This window comes from Molothrus aeneus, chromosome 7 (assembly GCF_037042795.1).
Source record: "Molothrus aeneus isolate 106 chromosome 7, BPBGC_Maene_1.0, whole genome shotgun sequence".
In the NCBI taxonomy this organism is placed as follows: Eukaryota; Metazoa; Chordata; class Aves; order Passeriformes; family Icteridae; genus Molothrus; species Molothrus aeneus.
In genome coordinates, this window is record NC_089652.1 from 26,471,952 (window position 1) to 26,495,033 (window position 23,082).

The 23,082-nt window shown below is 39.9% G+C and overlaps 1 protein-coding gene across 1 annotated transcript in view; it reads left to right on the forward strand.

The window, feature by feature from the left end:
• Positions 1 to 680: 680 nt before the first annotated feature.
• PTPN4 (protein tyrosine phosphatase non-receptor type 4) overlaps positions 681 to 23,082 on the forward strand; it is a 109,516-nt gene continuing 87,114 nt past the window's right edge. Inside the window, exon 1 of the mRNA XM_066553124.1 lies at positions 681 to 780. Coding sequence (XP_066409221.1) covers positions 768 to 780 — 13 coding nt within the window. The 5' untranslated portion in view covers positions 681 to 767. The remainder of the gene's footprint in view (positions 781 to 23,082) is intronic.

Below are 23,082 nucleotides of genomic sequence, written 5' to 3' on the forward strand. Positions count from 1 at the left end.
TCGCGAGCTTTCGGGGGCCACCTCCCGCCCTCCGCTGGGTGACTGCGCAGCCGCCATGTTCGTTGCTATGCTGCCCGCGTGAGGCGGGCAGGAGGGCGGCGATGAGGGGAGGAGGCTGCAGGTCCTCCCCCCTCCTCTCCCACGGGCGCTCGCTCGCTCGCCGGCAGGGAAGGCGCCTCCGCAGCGCCCCGGCGCTCCACCTCCCCCCGGTCCCCTTTGCCTCCCGGCCGGGGCTGCGTGCGGGGCAGCCGCCGGTCCGTGCTAGGCAGTGCCGCGCTCCGTGTGGGACAGCCCCGGCCCCTGCGGCCCCTCCGGCCGGTCGCTGAGAGGAGAGGGGGGAAGGAGAGGCCGGAGGGTGGGGGTGTCCTCCGCCTTCCCCCCGGGGCTTCTCCGTCCTCTTCTCCCCCAGCTCTTTTCCCTCTCCTCCCCCCCCGCTCCCTCGGCCCAGTCGCTGCAGTACGATGCGGCGCTCGCCGCTGCGGTGGGGCGCGGGGCGGCTGCTGTCGCTGCTCCCGAGGCTGCGGCTCCGGCGGGCGCTGCGGGAAGACTGAGGAGGGGGCGGCGAGCGGCGCCTCCGCTCCCGGACTCGATCCCGATCCCGCGGGGGGGTGCGGGCGCTGCGCGTGCCCGAGCGTCTGCGGCGCGCGTGCCCGTGCGCGCGCCCGCGGAGGCGGGTTGGGGGTCGCGCGGGGCGGCAGCGGCGCGAGCGCGCAGCCCCCGCGCCTCTTCCCTCCGCGCTCCCCGCTCCATCTGGAACCAGGACGTGGATGTTACATGAAGGTAAAGGCGGCCGCCGGCGCCCTCGGGGCTCCGGGCTGGGGGGGCGAGGGGTACTGCGAGCCGCGTCTGTGGGTGCTGTAACCCTCCCCGGTCCCCCTCCCGCAACTTCGCGCTCAGGTCGCCGCGGGCGGAGAGCGACTCTGCCCTGAGCCCTTTTGGGAGGTGGCGGGGGGGTTTGTGTGTGCGCTATCCCTCCCCTTCCCTCTCCGAAAAAGCAGGAGAGCCGGCTCCCCTCTGGCCAAGGGGGTGTGGGGCTGTGTGGGGGTGGGGGGCGTAAATAGCCTCGAGGGGAACGAGCTGCGGGGGCAGGTCGGGGTCTAAAATGCAGTGAACTCTGCCGAACGCCCGAAACGGATTTTTATTTTAGCGTGTTTAATAAAAAACTTTGCGATCCTGTGCTTTCTAGGCACATGTGCGCGTTGCCCTGGTTATGGGTAGGGAAAATAGGTTTGAGTGCTGTCGCTGCATTCCTCTGGTACATTTTTAGTGTCTCCCTCGAGCAGAAGGCTTGTATAATCGCTGTGTCTATATGCGACAGAGGCTTTTCGTGTACCTGGCGATGGGTTAACTCGTGCATGCTGTTGCAGCACCGGCTGGAAGAGCCATAACGTCTTTTTCCTTTAAAAATCTCTAAGAGCTAGTAGCTAAAACTAGATAGCTGCCAGTGTACGTGAGATGTTCCCGTCTCTGGTCTGTTCGAAGGATATACATCGTTCGGATGTAAAATACACGTGAACGAACTTTATGCTGTTATTTATACCCATCCAGGACTTCAGTGTGGCCAAGCTGTTACAATTTTTTAAACTGTGAGATAGAAAATATTTGTGTGACTTGGTGTATTACAGAAGTGCTAATGGATCTCAGCTGAAGAATAATTGTTAGACTGCAGTGTGCACATACATTTGCTCACCCACGGGGCATTTCTCTTGCCCTGAGCTAAACTCAGAGTTCAGTGCTGAGGGGGTTTTGTGAGTGCACGTTTGCCTGCTTGTTTTGGCAAATTAATGCTCTGTAATGTTGAGAGCCACCGACGTGTTCACACGCATGCAGACATTGTGTGCTCGTCACATTGTAAATGTGCGTTGCAGGAATACAGGAAGGAGTTCCATTAGAATTGGTAAAACCATTTTTTGTTAGATATGTATATTGTAGGAAAGTTTTCCAGTTCATTGCTTGAACATAATATATTCAGTATTGTAATCTTATGGGTGCCATTTTCTTGACAATGGATTTCTTGCTTCACTGACCTAAAAAGTTGTTTTTACATATTGGCACGACTCTGGCTTGCACCATGTTGATAAAATATGATTCTGGGTGATAAGCTTACAAATATGTACATGTGTGTCAATATGTTTCCCAGGCAAGTTTATACTTTATGAACTCAGAAGTGTACTGTTGGTCCGATTTTTTTTTTTTGCTATAATTTTGTTGTCATTACAGTTTCTTTGTATTTTTAGATGTGTGTTTTTAATTTTAGTTTTTCAGAGTCAGATTAAATATTGAAATACAAATGCATATTCTTCACAAGCAGAAATGTATTAAATAATTTTACCTTTCAGTATGTTTTCCTTACGTTTGCAGTTAAATTTGTTTGGAATCGGATTTACCTGTTTAGAGTTTACTTCGATGGTTACTTCGTGTTCAACAAAATTGTCCATGGAATGTATTGTTTGTTGCCATGCTTTACAATTCTCATGTCCTGTTAATGCCTAATTTAGGTTGTACGTAGCAGTATTGATTGAACATCCTTGCTAAAAATACTTTCAGGGTTGGGTACACTTACACCATAGTAGCAGGAAAGTTCAGCCAATATCGTTTTTCTGTGACTAGAATTAATTAATTATTAGCAGCTATACTTTTAAAACATGAATAAAAACCAAAATCCTGTAATCTTAGAAGTAATGCTAATGGCTCTGTGGAGTGGATGAGCTCTCTGTTAATGAGCAGGGTTCATGTAGTACTATTTACATGTTACTGCCATTGCCATATTTGAAATATATGGTAAGTTAATACTCAGGGTACATCATTTTGGCTCAGATCCTGCAGCGGCCCCTCTTTGGGCAGATGGATCCACCTGCACAGAAGTTGCTGCAGGAACTTGAGCTCCAGCATTGGTTCAGTAGACATCAGGCCTGTGTTTGTCCTGGGCATTTGCTGTGTGTGAATGTTTGGTTGTGTTTGTGTGATGTCACAGGGGCTTCTGGGCATGCAGAGCTCCAGGGCTGGCAGCCTCATACAATAGTGTGTGACATGATTACTGGGGATAAAGGGACTTCTAAAAGATTGCTTTCATATTGTAACAGCACTGCTGAAAGGTCCTGAGCAGCATCTGGGGGCTCCATTTCACTGGGCCATTATTTATGGTTGCTACTTCATAAGGATTTTGTTGAGTGTACATGGGAGTTTTGTGCATTGGTTTGTGTGCACATATAGAAGGTGGGATGCACACTGAGAGCTGAGGGGAGGTTACACTGGAGGGGAAGGTAGCCAGGATGGGTCAGCCATCAGCTCACCTATGTGTGGGAAAAAGAGCAGCTTGCTTGGGGCAGTTTAGGCTTTGGATGTAGTCAGTGGGTTGGGCAAATGTCTTCTTAAAATTACAATGGATTAATAGTCTGTTCTAACTTTTCAACTGGTCAAATCTTTAATTAAAACAAGCAGCAGACATGTGCATGGCTTTTTTTTGGTGTTGGAATCAATGTTAAACTATTTTCCCTAAACTGATAAATAGTGCATTCCTATGGTTTGTCTTCTTGGGTCTTCTTACTACCAATAGTTTGATCCTCTGATTCATCATGATTGTGCCTTGCTCCTCCCCTCCCCCCGTGTGGGTTTAAATTTGGTGCAAGATCATATGAATCCCATGCCTTCACATCCTGTTTCTGTGTCACCTCACTTCCATTCTCACCAATTAAAAAATGGCCAAACAAGAGAATCTTTCAGCAGATGGTTGACTGTGCTTTTTTTTTTTTTTTTTTTTTTTTTTTAAATACAACACTTTCACTCTGGTGCTGTCACTTTTCATTAAATGCCCAGACAAAATTCTCGTGGGTATTAATGTCCTCCAACCTAAATAACTGTAAAAATGGTTTGTGTATGTATATAATATGGAATTGTTCATGGGGGAAAGAAGGAACTGAAGGTGGAAGAGCAACGGGAGGGGAGAATGGCCTGAGCAGGAGACAAAACCCAAGGAGCTCAGCAGTGTGCTGGTAATACAACAGCAGGTCTTTACTGTCTGGACCAGCTGTTCATGTATGCTTGTTTGGGAACAGAGGCTGTTTTTCCTTCAGGACTTGTAATCCACTGAAGTAGCACAAAAACAATTTTTTCTAGGCTTTTGAAAACCTTTAATTTCTAAAATTTTGGAGTTCTTTTAAGTCTATATATATATACACACACATATATAATTATTACAGTGTTGTATATGCAGGTACATATTCAAATTCTCCATCTTTATTTAGATGGAGAAAATTAGAATTAGAAAACTATTGCTGTTTCCTATTTACAAAATAAATTACTTCAAGTTTATAGCAGTTAAAGGGTTCACAGAAGTTTTACTGATGTGCTGACATACCGGAATTCAGGGTCCAGATGTGTAGGTTAAAAGAATCTGGTTAACAGCACACTGAAGTCTGTGCTGGTTGTATGCAGTGTCCCAGTACATGCCACAGAATGTTACAGCTGGTGGTCACAGAGATTCCCAGTAGATCAGACAAACATAACTTGATGAATTTCTCTTTGAAATGTGAGAATTGAACCAGCTTCTCCTTTCTCAGCTTATGCACCTTCAAACAAAGACTTGGTAGGGTGATGCAATTAGGCCTCTCTTGGCACCCTACTTTGTCTCACACTGCAATTACTCTTGGACAAGTTTACTGTGACTATTGGATGATAAATGCAATTCCATTTGTGTGGTTTATGAGACACTGCCATCTCTACAGTTACATGAGGAAGCGGGAAATGGCTAATATCCATTTAAAAATAAACAGTCTTTTGATTATGAGTATTTATGATCTGTAATGAAGAATGCTCTGGGAAATATTTTTCCTGATTGGAGTGTGAAGTGAGCTCTTCATTGCCACTTGACAGTTTTCAGTCTGACCCTAAGATTGATGAGGGAGAAATAGACAATCCACTTCTTATGGCACGTGCGTTCTTACATTGCCTTTCTGAGTATTTCTTATCTTTTTCAGGGTAACTAGATTAGAGAATAATAACTGAATTATTTTGCATGACCAAAAGCCCAGATCTTCAAATGACAATCAAATGTAGTGCTGCTAGAGATTAACATTTTCATACTTGGAATTTTTACTTTTTTAAAATTCGTTTAAGGAGGATGTATTCAGTTCTCTTATTAGCCTGGATTTTGGACTTTAAATTAAAAATTGCTCAATATCTGCTAGTCAGAACCTTGTTCTACTGGTGCTTTTTTTTTTGAAAAACATCAGTTAAAGTCTGAAGGTACTGAGTTCTATATGATTTTGCTATTTTGTTTGATAGTTTTAGTAAGCCAAATTGAAAAAAAAATAAATATAAGCTCTTTTCTGGTGTTTGCTAGAAGTAACAATTTTAACTGGTTTGGTTTTGTGCTGTTAGCTGTGCTTGGATTAAGCAAATGATCCTCATTTTGTCTTTAGAAGGATATTAACCTTTAAGACAGCTGAGTGTATTTTAGCTTTTCCCGAGTCCTTTGGCCAGTTTTTTGCCTTTGTGTACCGACATGTCTCTGATCTACAAATCACCCACCCTCCCAAAAACCCACCCACCAACCAAACCTCCAAGGAGTGTTTTGTGTCTGCTGCAAATGACAGAAATGAGAAACAAATTATATCAGTAGTGCTCTGAAGCTTGTGTCAATTATTGAGTGCAATGAAAGTTACGTAAGTGGTGTTTTCTTAAATGAGAAAACGACTCTTAGTTGTTTGCTTTTTTTATGTCAGGTTTAAAACCAGAAATTGAAACTGTATCTGCAGCAGATCGCTGTCCACGCAGCTGCTGGTAAAAGAGCCTGCTGTGGCTCCTTTGTCTCAGAGATGTGCTGGCATACTTTGTCTTGGAGGAGGTTAACAAGCGAGATTTCTGTTTTTTCTGGCCACAGTGGAAGGTGGTATGTGCAAAAGTGTCCAGCAAATGGATTTGATAACACTGCAAAGCTGTGTTTTTCAAAGGAGAAATTCAAGTGTGACGCACCAGAGCTTGTGCTCTCTTGTATGTGCCAACAGACATACAGTGCTGAAGTAACTTCATACTTAGTTCAGGCTTGACTAGAACTGGAAATGTTGTTCATTCCTGTCCTTCAGGTAGAGAAATTACCACATGATCAGTAAGAGCACCTGGAAAATATACCAGTCAGTGGAAGAACAGTTATTGCTACTGATGCTCTCTGAAATTCCAACTTAGCACAGTTTTTTATCCAGGCCAATAGAGAATTTCTTGATGGTGCTTTCCCTTATATTTTCCTAGGCCATGAAGTTGCAAAACATGTTAATTTTAATTAAAGTTCTTATAACTGATTTGAAAAAAAAAAATAAAATCCAAAATGTAATGTATTTCTTTTGGTACTGAAAAAAAATGCTTCTCAGATTTTACAGCTTTGAGTCAATGCTTTTGATTCAATGCTTTTAAAAATGACCATTAATGAGGAAGATCACATAATAAAACTGGGTTTATTTTGTTTCTATTAGCCTTGTCAGTGAATTCAGAGATGTTTTTGGGGAAAAAACCTGCAGTCTTCCCATGAAAAATTGGCTTTGGAGAGAGTTAAAATTAACATATGTCACTTTGCATTTGTCTGTCTTGATACGTGCAACAAGCTTGTAGTGTCATCTGAAAAAGTGAGACATATTTTTGTCTTTTGATGTGTAAATAGGGTTAAAGATGACCAGTGCTGATGTCCAGTGATGTGTTGCATTGTAAGTTGTTTTTTCCCATACGAATTGTGTGTGTGCACTGCATATGCCAGTTTTGCATTGTCTCTAAACTGCATAGAGCCTCAGTACTGCTCTTAAAATGTTTTTCTGAGTTTATTGAGTGCCCCTATTTAGAAAAGCTTTACTTTTGGAGAAGGGATGTGTATCAATTTGTTTGACTTAAAAATAAAATTTTATGGAACTTGGCATTTGAGTTTTAAATCTGTGGCCTGTAAGCTCCAAACTATGAGCTGCTATCAAGACTTCTCTTGGAAGAGGCTCTTGCCTTTTTTTTGGGAGGCAGGCTGCAGTTAGGATTGATGCCACAGTCTGTTTTTAGTACTTGAGTGCAAATGAGGCTATGGATGGGAATCCTAATCTACAAGTAATTCCCCACTTACTGTGTTTTAGGCTTGTGTGTTGATTCTGTAAGGAGAGAGTGCATCCTGTTAGCTCATCCAAGTGCACCTGCTTTCCATGGAGCAGATCTCTTTAATGTTTGCAAGGGTGTAGTATTTATGAAAAGAAGGTTTTGAAAGACTGAAATGTGTCTGCCTCCAAAACTGAAGGAGCGTATCATCTTTGTCTAAGTTGGGATAGAAAAGAGAGGAAAGAGAAGGACAGCTGCCCTGCAACAATTTTAAAGTGTGTTGGGTTTTGGTAAATGTAATGAAGAAGAAGAGGTAAATACTTTTTTTTTTTTTTAATTGTCTGCAAATCTCATGACCTGTTGTGAAGTTTGTGCTGAAATAACTGTGGCACGCACCACCACAGAAGGGAGAAACTGAAATGCAGAAGTTGTGTTACAATGGAACAAACACACCAGATGGTTACATTATGGGGTCTTACCTCCAAGTGATTTGAAGTTTTTTTTGGGCTTATTTGTTTCCTGTGGGCTTAAGTGAGACTACTGATTTAGATTCTCCAGTACTAAGAGGTGATGCAGTTGCTGCTAGTGGTTCTGTCACCTCTTCTCAAGTTTGCTATACATGCAGCTGGGTGAGGAGGGACAGAACATTAATGGTGGCAAAAGCTTCTTACCTTTCTTAACCCTTCCCTAATTAATATTTTGCTTCTCCTTTCATTGTATGATATATTAAAATATACCATGTAGTCAGATTTGTAAACTACTCAGGCTCTAAATGGTCTTAGATATTCAAATTTGGACTAAGGAAATAATTTTGGAGTTGGTTGTTGGGAAAAGGTTATTTTTGCTTTGCTTTTCTGGGTGGTGTAATGTGGTTACAATTTTTGGCACCTTCACCTTAAATGGTTTGCTATTACTTAAGAGACTGGCAGTATTGGTGATACTGTCTCTTCCCTTTTCTCATAGTATAGATTTGAGTATTTTGTTCAACAGTTCCTGGATCTGTCTGGGGAAGTGACCATGTGAGTGTGTGCCTGGGGAGGGATTCACTGTGGTGGATGTTCCCTGGATTCTTTTGGTAAAGCTGTTTTGGACTTTCCACAATCCCCATGCTTGCAGAAACTCTGGATTATGTTCAAGCTTTTCAATAGTTAAGTAAATTGTATAGGATTGAATAACAGACATCATAAAGATATTAATTAAAATATCGCTGCTTTCAAAGACATGCCACTTGAAGGATTGAGAGCTGTCCAGTAAGAAAATGAGGTGTGAGTAACCACTAAGGATGTGTACATACAGTTACACTTAGAACAGAATTCCTCAGTAGAGGGCTAGAAAATAGATTGAAAATGAACATCTGACAAAAAGTCCTCCAAGAGGAAATTCCTGCAGGAGAACTTCATTTTTGAGATTAATTAAATGCAAGATTAGAAATTCTCTAGATAGCTGTAAGCTATTTAATAAAACTGAAGTGAGCAATTAAAAGGCTCAGTTGTAGTTAGTAGCAGAAGCATTGCCTCCTTTTAATGATCGTGGTGCTGTCCCCTCCCCAGTTACATGTGTTCTCCCTCCTTTTACAGGAAAGCTATATGGGAGCTCAGTAATGCTGGATGCTTTCTGCAGGATTTTCATAAAAAGCATCCGTCTCTGAATAAGGGTGATGTAGATTATAACTTCTTTGGCATTGGAAACACATACACAGTCCTGAGAAAACAGAAATAAAAGTGCTTTGTAGAAATTATACTAATGAAATGTATGTGAGAGAGTAGCTTGAAAGAGAGACCTGATTAACATCTGAAACTTCAGCTCATGTTCAGCCACCTTTGAATAGAACTTATGTTGCCAGTAAAGCTACTTTGTCAAATCTCTGTTTTCTATTTCTAAGTTACATTGATGTAAGCATTTTCCAATCCACCTTTTTACAGTATTTTTCCCTTTGTTTGCCAGACAAACAGATTCATTCTAACTGTTGTGGGAAATGATTGTAGCTGCTCTGGTATCTGCAAAAGCCTTTTTCCACTGAAGTCTTTCATATTCATTTGAATATATTTTGTGTTGTGGTGTGCCATGATAACTGTGTGTGCTCCAGCAGTTGTGTACAATAAGCTGGGATGTGTTACATGATCAGAGATCCATCCCTCATTGGATAGTAGTGCATGATAGCAAATTATGTCATCATGTTAGGGACAAAGATGTGTAACTGCAGATTCAAAGAAGTTGCTATAGTTCAGCAGAATGAGTGTGCCATGAGTAATTAGGAAAAATAGAAAAAAATTAATATATGTATTGAGTAATGCTGTAATAATAATTTTAAATTGCTTCAAAATAAGGTACTACTTAAGTTGTTGAAGAGCACTCTGTGGTAAGATTATTTTAAAAGTGCTCATTACTTTCAATGAGAAAACAAATGTGGTTTCTATTAAAATAAAAATAGGCTGATACAGAAGTTCTGAAGATAAACTTATTAATGTTACTATTTTTCTGCTGTAAACAGAAAGCTACATTCTAAAAATCTGCTTTCCAGACTTAAATGTCTCTTATTAGTACTCAGAAAAACCCACAGTGAAACCTTTTCTTTTGGCATTGTATAAATATCCTTATCTTCTTAGCATAATTAACATAATATACACTTTGGATATATCTGTATGCATAATAAGTAAAATATCATCATATTGGGTGTATAGTGGATAAAAAGATGGAGAGATTGCATTTTAAAATTCTGTAAAATAAAACTATGTTTTACTATAGATTATATTTCAAGAGTATTGCAAGTCATTAGAAATAATGTCTGAGAAGCAAATACCAGTGTTTATGCTTCCTCTTCAGGAGTGATGGGGAAATGTATTTTGAATATTGTTTTTGTATTAGACTTACTTTCTGTCAAGCCATGCCATACATGCTTGCAGTTTAAAAAACATTGAAATGTTCTGTTGACTTTTTGAAACTTTTTGGCAATGTAACACTCTCCATTTATTTTGTCCCTTGTTTAACAGTTTTTGTGTGTGTTTTCAAAAGCACTTCCATTCACCATTCAAGGAATTCAATAGAATTCTAATAGGAACTGCACATAAATAACTACAGAAATCAATGCTTCAATTCAGCCAGGAGTTTTTTTGTGACTTCAAAAGCCACAAGAGCATTTATTATTAGAAACATACAATTGACTTTTCTTGTATTATGATTTTGCATAGTGATTTGGTTTTTACCACTACAACAAGATTGTTTGACAGTTTCATTTGAAAATGATGTATTTACATTCGGCATTCCAAAACAGTGTAATTTTTATCTTTTCTCTCAAGCTCTATTCATGTTATTTTGCATGTTGAGCGCTGTGCTAAGGTTGTTAGTGAAATATTCCCTGGTGGATTTTTCCTCAGAGATCAACCAAATGTTAGGCACAATCTCCTGTTCTTATATTGTGATGAAAATGTAAAAATAGTCTTCAAAGAGTGGGGTTTGGTTAATTTTCATTTGTTCAACTCATGCAGTGTAAAGCATATCCTCTCCTCCAAAACACTCAATTTTCTGATGCTAGCAATCATAGAAGTGACCAAACTGTGATCATGCAGGGTTATGCTGGAACTACTTCCAGCCTCTAGTGTTCATATTACACCTCAGGCCATGTCATCTGCAACAGTTCCTTTGATCCTGAAGTTTTTAGGTGGGTTCTAGGAAGTGAGATTATCTTCAGGGACGTAGTTTGAGCACACCAGAAGCTTTAGAAAAATTGATGCTTGTCTTTTGAAGTAGTCCCAAGATGATGTGATGTGAAATACAGCACTCTGTGTTCAGTAATGCTTTGCTTTTATAAATGAGCCCTTTGAGTGGTGTTGCTTTTGGGCAGCTCGTGCAGTTCCCCTCAGGTAATGGTGCAGTGTTACCACCTGGGGTGGGGAGCACATCTACAAGGGAAGAGTTTTGTTCTGGTTGTCAGCAGGGTACTCAGATTAATGGATTTTTCTGTGTTCTAGTTTTACTTTTCACTGTTGCTGATAATTCAGAGAACCAAGTGAAGGTACCAGCAGGACCTTTTAGATGATAGCTGCCTTTCCCCACCCTCCCAATCTCCTAATTCCTCCTCACTAGACAGTCTGGTTCTGTGTGAGGAGAAGGAGGTGTTAAGAGCTGCTTTTTGGAATTTCATCTTGAGAACCAACTAATGCTGAGACTTGCTGCCACCAGTCCAGTCACCTTGAGATGCAGACCCACAGTCCCCTCCTCACCTACCTTGCTGCATGAGCAGGTGCATGTTTTGGCACTTGAGAAGCATTTCAGCTCGGTAGAGATGTAGGGAAGCATGGCCTGTCTCTAGTCCTTCCCTGTCCTAACACTTGGAGTGGAAACATTCTTCAGCTGAAATTTACACTGCACCCTGAGAAGTGTTTTGCTGGTGATGAGGGGAAAGAGGGGCAAGGTAGAGTATGGTGAGGAGCAAGATTGGTACCACAGACAATATCATAGCTACAGAGACACTGGTGTTCAGTGTTCTCATTTGGAATTATATGCATTTGGGATTTAAATCCTGTCATGGTGTTACCTTAAAAAAAAAAAAAAAGTGAAATGAAATTAGATCTTCTGTTGGTTCCTGAAAATTCTTCCCCATTTCCTTTTCCACTTCTAATTCAGATTGCATTTGAGTCAGCTGCTTTCATCTTGACACTTATGTCATTCAAGGATCCACAAAGTTAGTATGTTAATGTCTGCATTTCAACTGACTGATAGGTACACCAAAACCTATCTTAATTTTGTCACTGCAACATGAAGCTTCTTTTAATTTCCCAGGCTGTTCTGCATTTATCAAAACAAGATAATGGAACGTTGCTTGCACAATTTGCAATCCTAATGTTTAAAGTTTATTAAACATGACTTTTTTTCTTAAAACACATTCTTGCCCTTCCTCTGTTCTTCTAGGTCCTTTGAATGTCACAAATTTATAAGCTGGAAGAAATAATCATGGGCATCTAAAAATAGTTTAGTTAGGGAAACTTGGTTCTGCTAAAGGGCAAAAAATAATTTTAAATCTCTCTAAAAGTGAGCATCACTCTGTATTTTTAGGTTTATCTGTGTTCTGTTTCTTTATGAAAAACAGTTCATGGCAGTAAGCAAGACAAACCCAGTACCTCATATTTTCTTTGACATGGATCAAATATTTGTGGGGATTATCAATCTTCTTTGGCAGTGCTGTTCTTAGACAGCCAACCTCAAATATATCAGAAAACATTTTGATACATTTTGCATCAAATGTTTATAATTTATTTTGAATGCAAGAAGAAGAAACAGAAGTGGAAAAACCAGAGAATGCCAGAAGTGGTAGGAGATGAGGACGACTTGGAAAGCAGCAATCTATCCAACTCATGCAAGTAGGTGCCAGAAAACCTGAAACAGAGATATAATAAAATATAGTATTGGTATGGAGCAAGAAAGAAGTTATTATTTGATATAGCATAGTGTGTTTCATAGCTCCCCACTGTCAGGTAATCCCTTTTATTGAACTTTGTTTCGAAGTATATACAAGTATATATCTTGTTTGTGGAACAGGTAGTTAAAAATTTATCTCAGGGACAAAAATACGGTCCTAAATTTGAACTAAATCCTTCCCTGACCACTTTACTGTGTTTTGTACTTGTCATCCCTTTTCCAGAAGTGCTTTCTTGTGCTAGGGCAGGGTTTGTGAGTGTGTTGCACTCCTCCTTACCATAAGAAAAGAACTGAGTCTAATATCTAATTGATGTAATATTGAATGTCTTAGTAAGCATTCTATCAGCTATATATGGATAAAAATTGTTTCAAAGTGCTTGAAAGCTGTAATACATTCAATTTCTGTAGTATTGTATGAAGTAACCAGACTGTTCTTATTTGACCTGCATCTGGTTTAGGAAGCTTAAAACCAAGTCCATTTGAGGTTTTGCAATGCTGAGAATCATGAGAGAGGACCTTCATCTGTCCCGTGGGCTGTGCGCCTGACTCCGTATCCTCAATGAGGAATTCCCTCTCTACAACAGCATGACATAGTTGGTTTATGTTTGTATCTTATGACCTACTAAAAATATTCTCTTGCCTTCCCACTTACCTTCTAAGATCCTTTTCAGCAGAATTGGTGTATAACCACCTTGTATGCAATTCCGGTATTTTTGTAGTGAATCGTGCCTGCTTGAAAGAGTAAAGAAATTCTCCAAACTTATGAAGGAAATGTATGTTTTCAGAAAATAGTTTTCTTTTATTATTCTGGATTGAAAGCTGAACATCTGAAGCCACTTGCCTTGATATTTTGGAGGAGGCCTTTTTGTTTTTATTTCTTGAGGAAAAAGATTTTGTGGAGTCTTTTTATGTATCTTGAACATCTCATGTGTAAAAATAGAGAGATGCAGAAAATATCAATATGTATGGAACATAATATTCAAACAAGTAAGAAATTAATTCATGTCATGTGATAGTTATAAACTTCTATTCCTTGACATGGACTCCTAAGCACTTACAACTTTTGTTATGGAAAGTAAATTTAAAATACTATTTTAGTATCAGCCTCTCTTTTAGAAAGAAAATATTGCTCTCTGCAAATCATCTCTCAATTTTTAACCTGTAGCTAACTAAGCTGTCTAATAGACAAGTACACCTAAAAATATATAGGGATATGCCTTCTCCTTTCCCTATGCCCAATTAAACATTGGCTACTTTGTATAAATATTTTTGTTCTGTAGCAATTACTGCTCCATGCCAGGTAGTCACTTTCCAGAAGATGTTAGTTTAGCCATGCATAGTTAAGCCCGTGTCCCCTCAGCTATTCTCACTGCTGTATTGCCTCTATTGACTATAGCAGTTATACATCCCTTGAGCACTGCAGATCCTGTGAAACAAGGTTATCTATGGCTATGTGGATTCCAATGTGTGTTTAAAAAATAGAATTATTCTAAATGTTATGCATACTTTGGCTTTTCAAGGGAATGTATACATTTACTGGCAACTAATGAGTTGTATTTGTACATGAGAAGCTTAAGAGCATGTGTACAGGAGGGGCTGCTCCCCCCACCTGTGGGAGCCTGCAGCGGTTCCTGGAGGGAGATTGTGTCATCCAACTGCCTTTGCCTTTGTAAGTCCAGTGCCACCATCTCAGCACATGTCATGATCTTGTGTCACCAGGGTGTGACAGGGGTGTGTGCTTATTGCTGATGTGGATTGATAGCTTTTTGATTGGCATGGTGCAGCAGAAACAATCACGCAGGGGCTCAAGATCCAGGATCCTACATTTAAATATCTGTATGAAAGAGCCATACCCTATCTGTTTGAAATAATGACAGATGTTTGGAAAGGATGGCGCAGATCCTGCTTTCTCTCTTCCTTCAGCTGCTGGTGGTTTTCTGCTTTACCCACAACAGGTCTTTGGAGTCTGTGTCTGTACAGTTACATGGCATTTTCAGGTGGGAGAAGATGTATCAAGCAGCTACATAATCAACTTGGCCTTGCCTGCTCACCCTCTGTTGCCTGATCTGAAAGCTGTGAGCCAGTTACGTTGAATGCACTGGCATGAAACTCTTCATAGCCCAACCTCTGTGTTTCCATACATCAGAATGGCATTCTTTGTTTTTCATTGGCAAAAGTGGCAATCATTATGTCCAATATGAGTTTATCTATTTGGACTTGGACATGTGCAGGATAAGAAAAATTGTGAACTAAAAGTCTCGACTCCATCAGTATTCTGGCAAATGGTAAAACTGAATGCACAGTAAGAAACTTCAGTGAAAGTGCTGCTGCAGAGACTAGTTGTGGGAAAATGTATTAGCACCAATTACAACAGTCTTCCTTTTTGGAAAGGTCTCCAAAGTCATTGATGAAGATAAAATCCAACCTTTCCTGTGGTTGTGTGCCAAAGATGATATGCTAAAGGGATCATAGAATTGATGCCAAGTTCTGTGGGTTTTAAGAATTGCTTGTTAACTAGAGGAGATTTTTTTTCTTTGAGTTGCATAAATTAACCTTTTTTCTAACAATTCATCTTTTGTTTATGTGTTACTGTTCCTTGTTCATTTGTACTGTCATCGTCATTCTCCCCCCACCTCTCATGCACTAGTCACTTTTCATACCACAGGGGGAAAATTTTGCATCAAAAGGGCTGGCACAGCACGTGCTGCAGATAAGAATGGGAGTGCACTCTTGGATCAGATAAAAGATCCGGAACTCAGTAATCCTGACAGTGGTGAATAATGTGGAGACCTATCAGACTCGTGTCCTGTATACAGAGAATCTTCCTTGATGTAACCACATACAACTGATTATAGATCCATTCCTAGGTTTGTGTGGTTTTAACTTGTAGCTACTCATAGCTATAACTTTTATTCTGTAGAATATTTAACTATTTTAAAATGTTCATTGTAAACCCAAACACAAAAGCATTCCTGGTATCTTTCAGTCAAAGAAATACTGGGCTGAAAAAAGAAGGCACTAATGTGTTATCTTTTAAATAGAGTGCATTGTATAAGCTTCGTGTTCATTTTCTGAGCAAAAGAAAGAACGAGCATAAATTTGAAATTGTGAGGATCATGTTGTTGATACATATGGATGTAACTATTATAAAAGACCTTATTCTAATGCCAGTACCTGATAAGAACAGCAAGAGATGTATGACCAGTGTGGGCTGCTGCCACTGACTCACTGTGTAATGACAGGCAAATTACTTGGTTTTCTGCATCTTGTTCTATTCCTCTATAAATGAGAAATAGTTTCCCAGTAAAACTCTGAGATCATTGGATAAAAGAAGATATTTTTTGTACGCCTACTGAGTATATAAATTTGAAGATAGAAAGTGCAGCAAATACCAGGTTCTGTGCAAGTCTTTTACCAGTACAGACACAGTAGGGTGAGTGTTGCTGCTCATTATGGATTGTATTAAGCCACGTTGTACTTTTGAAGACCTCTTAATGCACAAAGAAAAGTAGGGGTTTTGGTCAGATTCAGCACTTCAGGGCATATTCTGCTCAGTTTCTTTTTGTAGTTAAGTACAGCTTCAATAAAACTGCTCTGGTGTCTGCATTGGTAACTACCATTCCATTTTCTTTGATATGCCAGACGTTGCACCGCCTTCAGATGAAACAGTACAGGGAGCCCTTTAGAGTAGCTCACTGTCAATCTCCATCACCTCTGTCATGTTATGTCTTTGGCTGCATTTCATCACTGAATTTTCATAATGTTTTGGGGAACTTGACCTTTTCAGAATTGTCTGTATTAACACTATAGTCTTAATCTTTCCCCTGGCACCTCCTGAAACAAAATACAAATTAGTGATTCAGACACCACAAAACAAATCACATGCCACTTGTTTCTTCCCAATGATTCTTCATTGTCATTGTTTACTGTATTGTATGCAAGTCCTTGTGTGTTCTGTGGTGAAAGGGCCTAAATAAGGCAGGAAATTTTTAAGGGAGGTCTGTAGCAGATAAGTAGGAAAATGATGCAACAGTTTCAGGTATATATATATAAAAGATGATTTGGATAAACATATAAAAAAGGCATTATTTCAGCACTGGCATATGGAAATTAACAGGTTTGATGTGTGCTTTGTTTTTTTAATAAAGTTGTACTTTTATTGTGATAGTCCATAGGTACCTATGGAACAAGTGGGAAATACATGAAATTTCTGGTCTCCAGTGCTGTTTTTGCACCTTCATCTCCTTCCATTCTGTTTGTCATCATTCTTAATTCCTTTTTAATTTGCTCACTTTCTTAGATGTTTTTCATCACATTAAATGTTTGCTTTAGCTTCATAATTTAAAAAAAATCCTGTTGATGATTCTAGTTATCACCCCACTTTATCTGGTTGTATTCTGCCCCAGATTCAGGAAATGCAGAGTCGAAAGCTTCAGTTTTGAATTTATCTTCACATTTTCCTCACCTTTTCAACATTTTCCACCCTTTTGTTCTTTTCTTGAAAAGGCATTTAACAAAATGGACGAGTGAATTATATAAATTTGGCTGGATGCTCATACCACTACTCTTTTCCTTGTTTTGACCATGAAGGAAGCCTTCCTCTCTTCATGGCCACCTGCTGCCCTCCTTGTGCTGCTGTAGTGCTTTTGCCGCTGCACAGTGAGTCATATTGGGGAATTGGTCTGACTGAAGAATAATTTTGCCAGAATTGTGTTGCTTCTTATTTCCCCACTCTGGTTTACCATATGGCTGTACAAATGGCTATGTCAGCAGTAGGGAAAGAATGATGCAAGGCTGGAAGCAAGAGGCCAGACTCAGGAGTGGGTCAGGGATGCTGTGTTAGCTAACACTGCCAGGTTATGTCAAAATAAAAAGAGTTTGTCAGAGTAAAGTCTAGATGTCTGTGATACTGTCACATCCTACTTCTAGAAATCATGATCTCTGCTGCTTTTTTCCTTAACCTCTCTACCTCTCCCCCTTACTGTTTGACACATTTTACAAAGCTCCTTGTTTATATCTTTCTTAGAATAAGTGATCAATGACAACATCAATAGAAAGCCTCCATTTCTCAGTGTGCTCAGGAGGTGGAGCCTGTTGCTCTCAGGATAGGTTGAAAACCTGTTTGAATAACTTGTGTGGACATCGTGAGTTAAACCTGTACTGTCATTTGTACATACCCATAAAATAATTACAGTGAGGTTTAGACTCATAAGGTGTTTGAGTTAGATATGTATAAGTTTAAAAAAAAATATTTAAATCAGTTGTTGTCCAAATCAGTACAGTATGGTACCTGCTTATTGTGAAATTTGAAAAACTTTAGCCATTGTGGTAGAATCATTGGTAACAAAAAAATGTAAGGTTGCAAACCTAACCTGCTTTCATAGTGTCTTTCCAACAGTGACTGGATATCTTGATAACAAAATATTTCATGTCCCTGAAATTAATCACAAGATGTGCTTGGCAAACCAATGCACTAAATAATCCCTTCCTTTTCCTAAGTCTGCAGAGATGAACTTCATTACTTTGCAGTCAAGTTATTAACAAGCAGCATGAAAGTGTTTGTTTGGTGTTTTTTTCTTCTTTCTATGTTTGTTGGGGGATGTTAGTTTTACTCTACAGATATTAAACTGATGCTGAAATGGTAAAATGTACATCTGAATTTAAGTTACCTGCAAATATGATCATTTTTCTGAACTTAGGTTAAAGTCCACCAAAAATATGAATTCCCCTCTAAATGCAATTCTGCATTCTCCCATGTAAATAGACTTGTTCCAAGCCTGTGAGTAATGGTGTGGCTACAAGTGTTGAAGTCTCCAAACATCTCAACTAATGTAAGAGCAGAGTAACTTTTTGTTGTATGTTGCAGTGTGATGCCATTTCCTGTTTCACCTATCCCAACCCCCCAGGTGTGCCAACCTCTCCTTTCCCCTCCCCCTGTCTCCGGGCTTAAAAGGAGACGGGACCATGCGGTCTGCATTCTGAGCAAGGGTCAGATGGGCCCACGCACATCCCACCCAGTAATATTGGGATTAATATTCCACAGTTGTTCTTAAAAATTCATGTATATTATGTTCCCTCTATTCCTGTACTTATTTGGAAAAAAATAACAGAAAAAGTGGCATTGTTTAACAGTGTGATGTACAACCTTTCAGAAAGGAGTGATATTAGTTAACCTCTGGTCTGTCATATGAGCTATAGTTCATTGTCTTGTCCATGCCTTCTTTCTGGCTATCATAATCCCAATTATTGACTTTGTAAATTTCCATTTGTTTCTATACAAATGAGTCAATGTTTGGTTCTTTCAAAGATTGAGCTAAGAAGTAAAACAAGAATGTGAGCTTAATGCACCAAAACAGACATGAGCTCACTCAGGCTACACATGATCATTCAGTATTGGGCTTTTTAGTAAATAGGTCATTTTCCAGAGTTTAATACCAGGAATGGATGCACTGCCCTGATGAAAGTGAACCACCAAATTCCAGTGTCTTGAAGTATAATCCCAAATTGGAAATAGAAAGCAAACTGTCTGTGGCACATAAGGTGTAAATAAATATGACGTTTTGTGGGTTCCTCTCTAGATCTTCTCCCAAAATATCCTATGGCCTTGTTATGTGCACACTTGGGGATCTGATGCTCAGATCATCAGGCTGGCAGCACTCCTCTGGGAGCTCTTTCCATCACCTCCCTCCTGTTCTCAGTAGTTGTGTAATGTCTTTTTAGCTTGTATCAGTTCTGTATTGCTCGTGCCTGCTGATAACATAGATCCTTCTGCCTGCTCTTTTCCATAAGCCCCTGGACCCTGTTCTTTTTTCCCAGCTGAAAGGAAGGCATGATCTTCATTCAGGAGTTGCTCTCAGATTTCTCAGGTAATACTTTCCTGGATCTGCTGCCAGTGGAGACAATGGTTGTGTTCTCTTTACCTTAATGTTGCTGACAAATTTTCAGCTTTGTCTCCTGTTGCCTTGCCTAGATTTCATATAGTTTCCATAGATGTTGTGTTTTTATCTGTAAATGTTCTGAAAACAGCATTTAAGTAATAGCTCTCTGATCATCTCTAACTCTGATATAGTTACTCTGGAAAGCAATTTTTTATTCTCTTAAACTCTCAACCATATTCAATAAAAATTGAAAGAAACTTCTTAGTGAAGCCAACAAAACAGGAAAATAAGCTAACTACAACAGTGAATTTTACATAAATGTTCAAACACCTACAATTTTAACACTTTTCTCATTCCTTGTGGTTGAGACTAAAAATTCATCAGTCCATGGAACTGCAAGATGAGATGTAAGAACCAGATTTGTAGTGGTATTAAAACTTGCTATGTAATGGTGGTATGGCTGCTCCTACTCCAGCTACCAGCATCTTCCCATATCATTTTTCAGAGGACTATTATGGTCATCTTACAAAGTGGCTTAATAGAATATATAGTGACAAAAATATTAGTGGCTGGTCATAGATTTTTAAAGTTATTTTGCTGTAGTGACCACCATGTGACAGAGATGTCCAGGTAGTGTAGCCTCTATATCTGTTAAAAAACAAAGCCTACCACGAGGTATGCATAAGCTGTAGGTTTTGGTGTATGTGTTCTTGAGTTACTTATTTTGGATTTCTTGAGAGCTAGATGAGATTTTTCTGCACTTTCATGAGCTCTGTCAGCACTTGTTCAGTCTAGTTGGCACCTTTTCATTTCTCTCTGTTTTTTTCAGCAGATTTTCTTACAGAAAGGCGGATGATCTAAGACTGTGAAGAAATTCTAATTTGTGTTTCTCTTTATATACTTCCAGAGGACAGATGGACACGTCTGTTATTTAATAATGCTTATGTTACATCCTTCATGAGGAATCAGAATAGCTTGTAGCAGTCTGCCTGCCTGTCAGTAGCAGACAGAAGCTTTTTGCCGATTTTGTGTTAAATAACAGGGATTTCTGCTCTCTGGGCTCTCGGTTCAGAATTTGAGAACAGAAAATTCTCAGATGGGCATTGTAGATTGTTCATACTCTTAGCTGCTGAGAAGCTCCCTCAGATATTTTTGGGTGACCTGGTAAATAGGCATGCTGTGCTGGTTCTTGGAGGGTGGGAGCTACTTTTCATAAGGATAATGTGGTGGTGATATTAAGCTCTTTACCATTGCCTCTCTCCATGATGTACATAACATCATGCTCATCATTCTTAAGAAGTTGCCAGAGCACCCTGACACTAGTTTCTGCATCTGGAAAGGACAAGCCTTGATACATTTCTCCCCTCTGAACAGTCAGAACTAAAGAACCCTTCAGATACTCTTCAGCTTGAGACACCCAGCCATCGAGTAATGCTGAAGGAGTCATGGTGCATGACACTGACCACCCACTGTTCCATGGGCAGTGCATATTCCTGGCAGCCTCAGTTCAGTAATTGTGTGATCCATCTGGAGCTGCATCACTTCTTCCTTGGTTTCACAGACTCCAGCTTTGGACACACTAAGACTGACTTCTGAGGAGAGGACCCGTTACAGCAGTGGACAGAGCTAAAACTTGGCAAACCTTTACTGGACAGTAAAGGGGCTCATTCATCTGTTTTTACTCTCTTTGCAACTTTCTGGAGCTACCAAAACATTTCCAGTCATGGGTCACCAGGATCTGCTTCCTGTGGTCTAGGGAACAAATTGTGTCGTGTCACGTCTTTCCACAGAAGGTATTAACTATTTCATGGTATGTTATCATTGGTGCTAGTGTGCTGACAGTTCTGAGACTCTTGAATTCTCCTGTCATCCCATTTCAACAACTGCATGGTTGTACCTAGGTGACTACTCCATATGTATTTATCCATGGCAACAGACACTTGCTCAAGTGTGTACTTGTTCTGTAGTCAGTATTGCTAATGCTGCTGGTTTGGTAGCTGGAGTTCAGAAGGATCAATTCAATCTGGACTTTGTCAGACAGAGTGCTCTGCATAATCATAATGCAAATGTGGTGGCTTCAGTCTTATTTTTTATTCTGTTAAAAAACGTAGTTTCTATGTCTGTTCCCAGGTTTAACCTGTAATGGGAAAAAGAATGCTTTCCTTTTTGTGGGTTGAAGTTTTTTGCCTTTTCATAATACAGCAAGCTTGTTCATCTCTGTCACTGATCCACAGATTGTTTCAGAGAAGACATAACTGGGAAAACTGAACTAAGAAGCCAGTGGTTTTGGTTTGGTGCTCTGCACTTGGTGAGCCTTTTTGTTCTGGGCTGTCCTGTACATCTTTGTTAAGAGGAAGCTTGTTGCTAACTGAGTTTACCAATGCAGTTTTGAAAATACTGAATTTCCTAAGGTCCCAATTTAAAGTACTTTTTGCAGTGAAAGATCTGAGTTCCCAGAATAACTGAGTCTGATCTCTGATACTCTGATGAGTCTGTCTTGCTGTTTAGAGAGAAAGTGACTGTGTCTCACTGGTGAGTGTGATGGCTATGGTTAGTGTCTTTATTTTTGGAAAATACCTCTTCTGAGCAGTTCTGGGAGCATGGGGAAGAACTTTGTGTCCATAGTACCACTGTTCAGAGAGACCTTCACTGCAGACCAACATTCCTGCTGCCTCCACCTGTGGCTCCTGCAGCTTTTCTAGGGGACCTGGGCTGTGCTGCAGAGCTGCCAGCAGGGAAAAGGGCATGTGAATAGACTTGGAAAATAGCAGAAACCAGTTGCTTGGTTTTCTTTGTTAATGTGCATGTTCCGTATCCTGCCATATGTCGCTCTTCTGTAGCCTTTTAATTCTGGGATGCTATAGATGTAACGAGTTTGGGGAAGCTGAGTTTAATTACAAAAGAGTGCCTAAAGAAGCAGGTGTGAGAAAGCCATTTTGGCCTGACTGCAGGGGCACATGAATGAACAGAGTTCTTAAACACAGTGCCCAAGAGGAGCAGTGCAGATGTGCTGACTCAGCTTGTTGCCTTTTAATGCCATCTTCATTTGTATGTTGGTAGACTGTTCCTTCTCAGTGCACTTGGTACAATATTTTCACTGTAAAGAAAGGTGAGTGTTATTTTTTATCATCTGTCTCTTCACACTTAGAATCTTGGAATTGTTTAGGTTGGAAAGATCACTAAAGATCATCAAGTCCAACAGTTAGATAGCTAAGTCCAGCTTGATAGATAAAAAGCTTTCTTTTTAGGTATCAGAAAACTTAACAAATTACTCATGTCACTGTCAACGTGTTTGTGCATGTTGAGAATAAATGTGTACTTCATCAGTTTTCCTTTTGGGTCTTCTGTTTTGAAAGTCTTTTTTTTTTGAAGGAGGTTGTCCCTAAGCATTACAAGCTTGACTTAATTTTGTTGGTGAAAATGATATAAAATTAAAACAGATTTAAGTAAAAATGTATGTATGTTGGAGACTGCTAGGGTGAAATAACTTGACTGCATGTTCTTAATGGATTTTTGTAATGGTTTGGAAATCTTTCTGTACTGCATGTTAAAATGTGTGAAATTTAACAGCCTTTTAATGATTTTTGGTAATGCTGCGTAGATGATTAGGTTGCCATTTATCCCTTCCATTCATAACCACATGGAAAGCATCTCAGGAGAATGCATCAGACATCTGTGCTGTTACTCTGACTGTGGATGTACCTGGCAGGTCTGTATTAACCTTGGG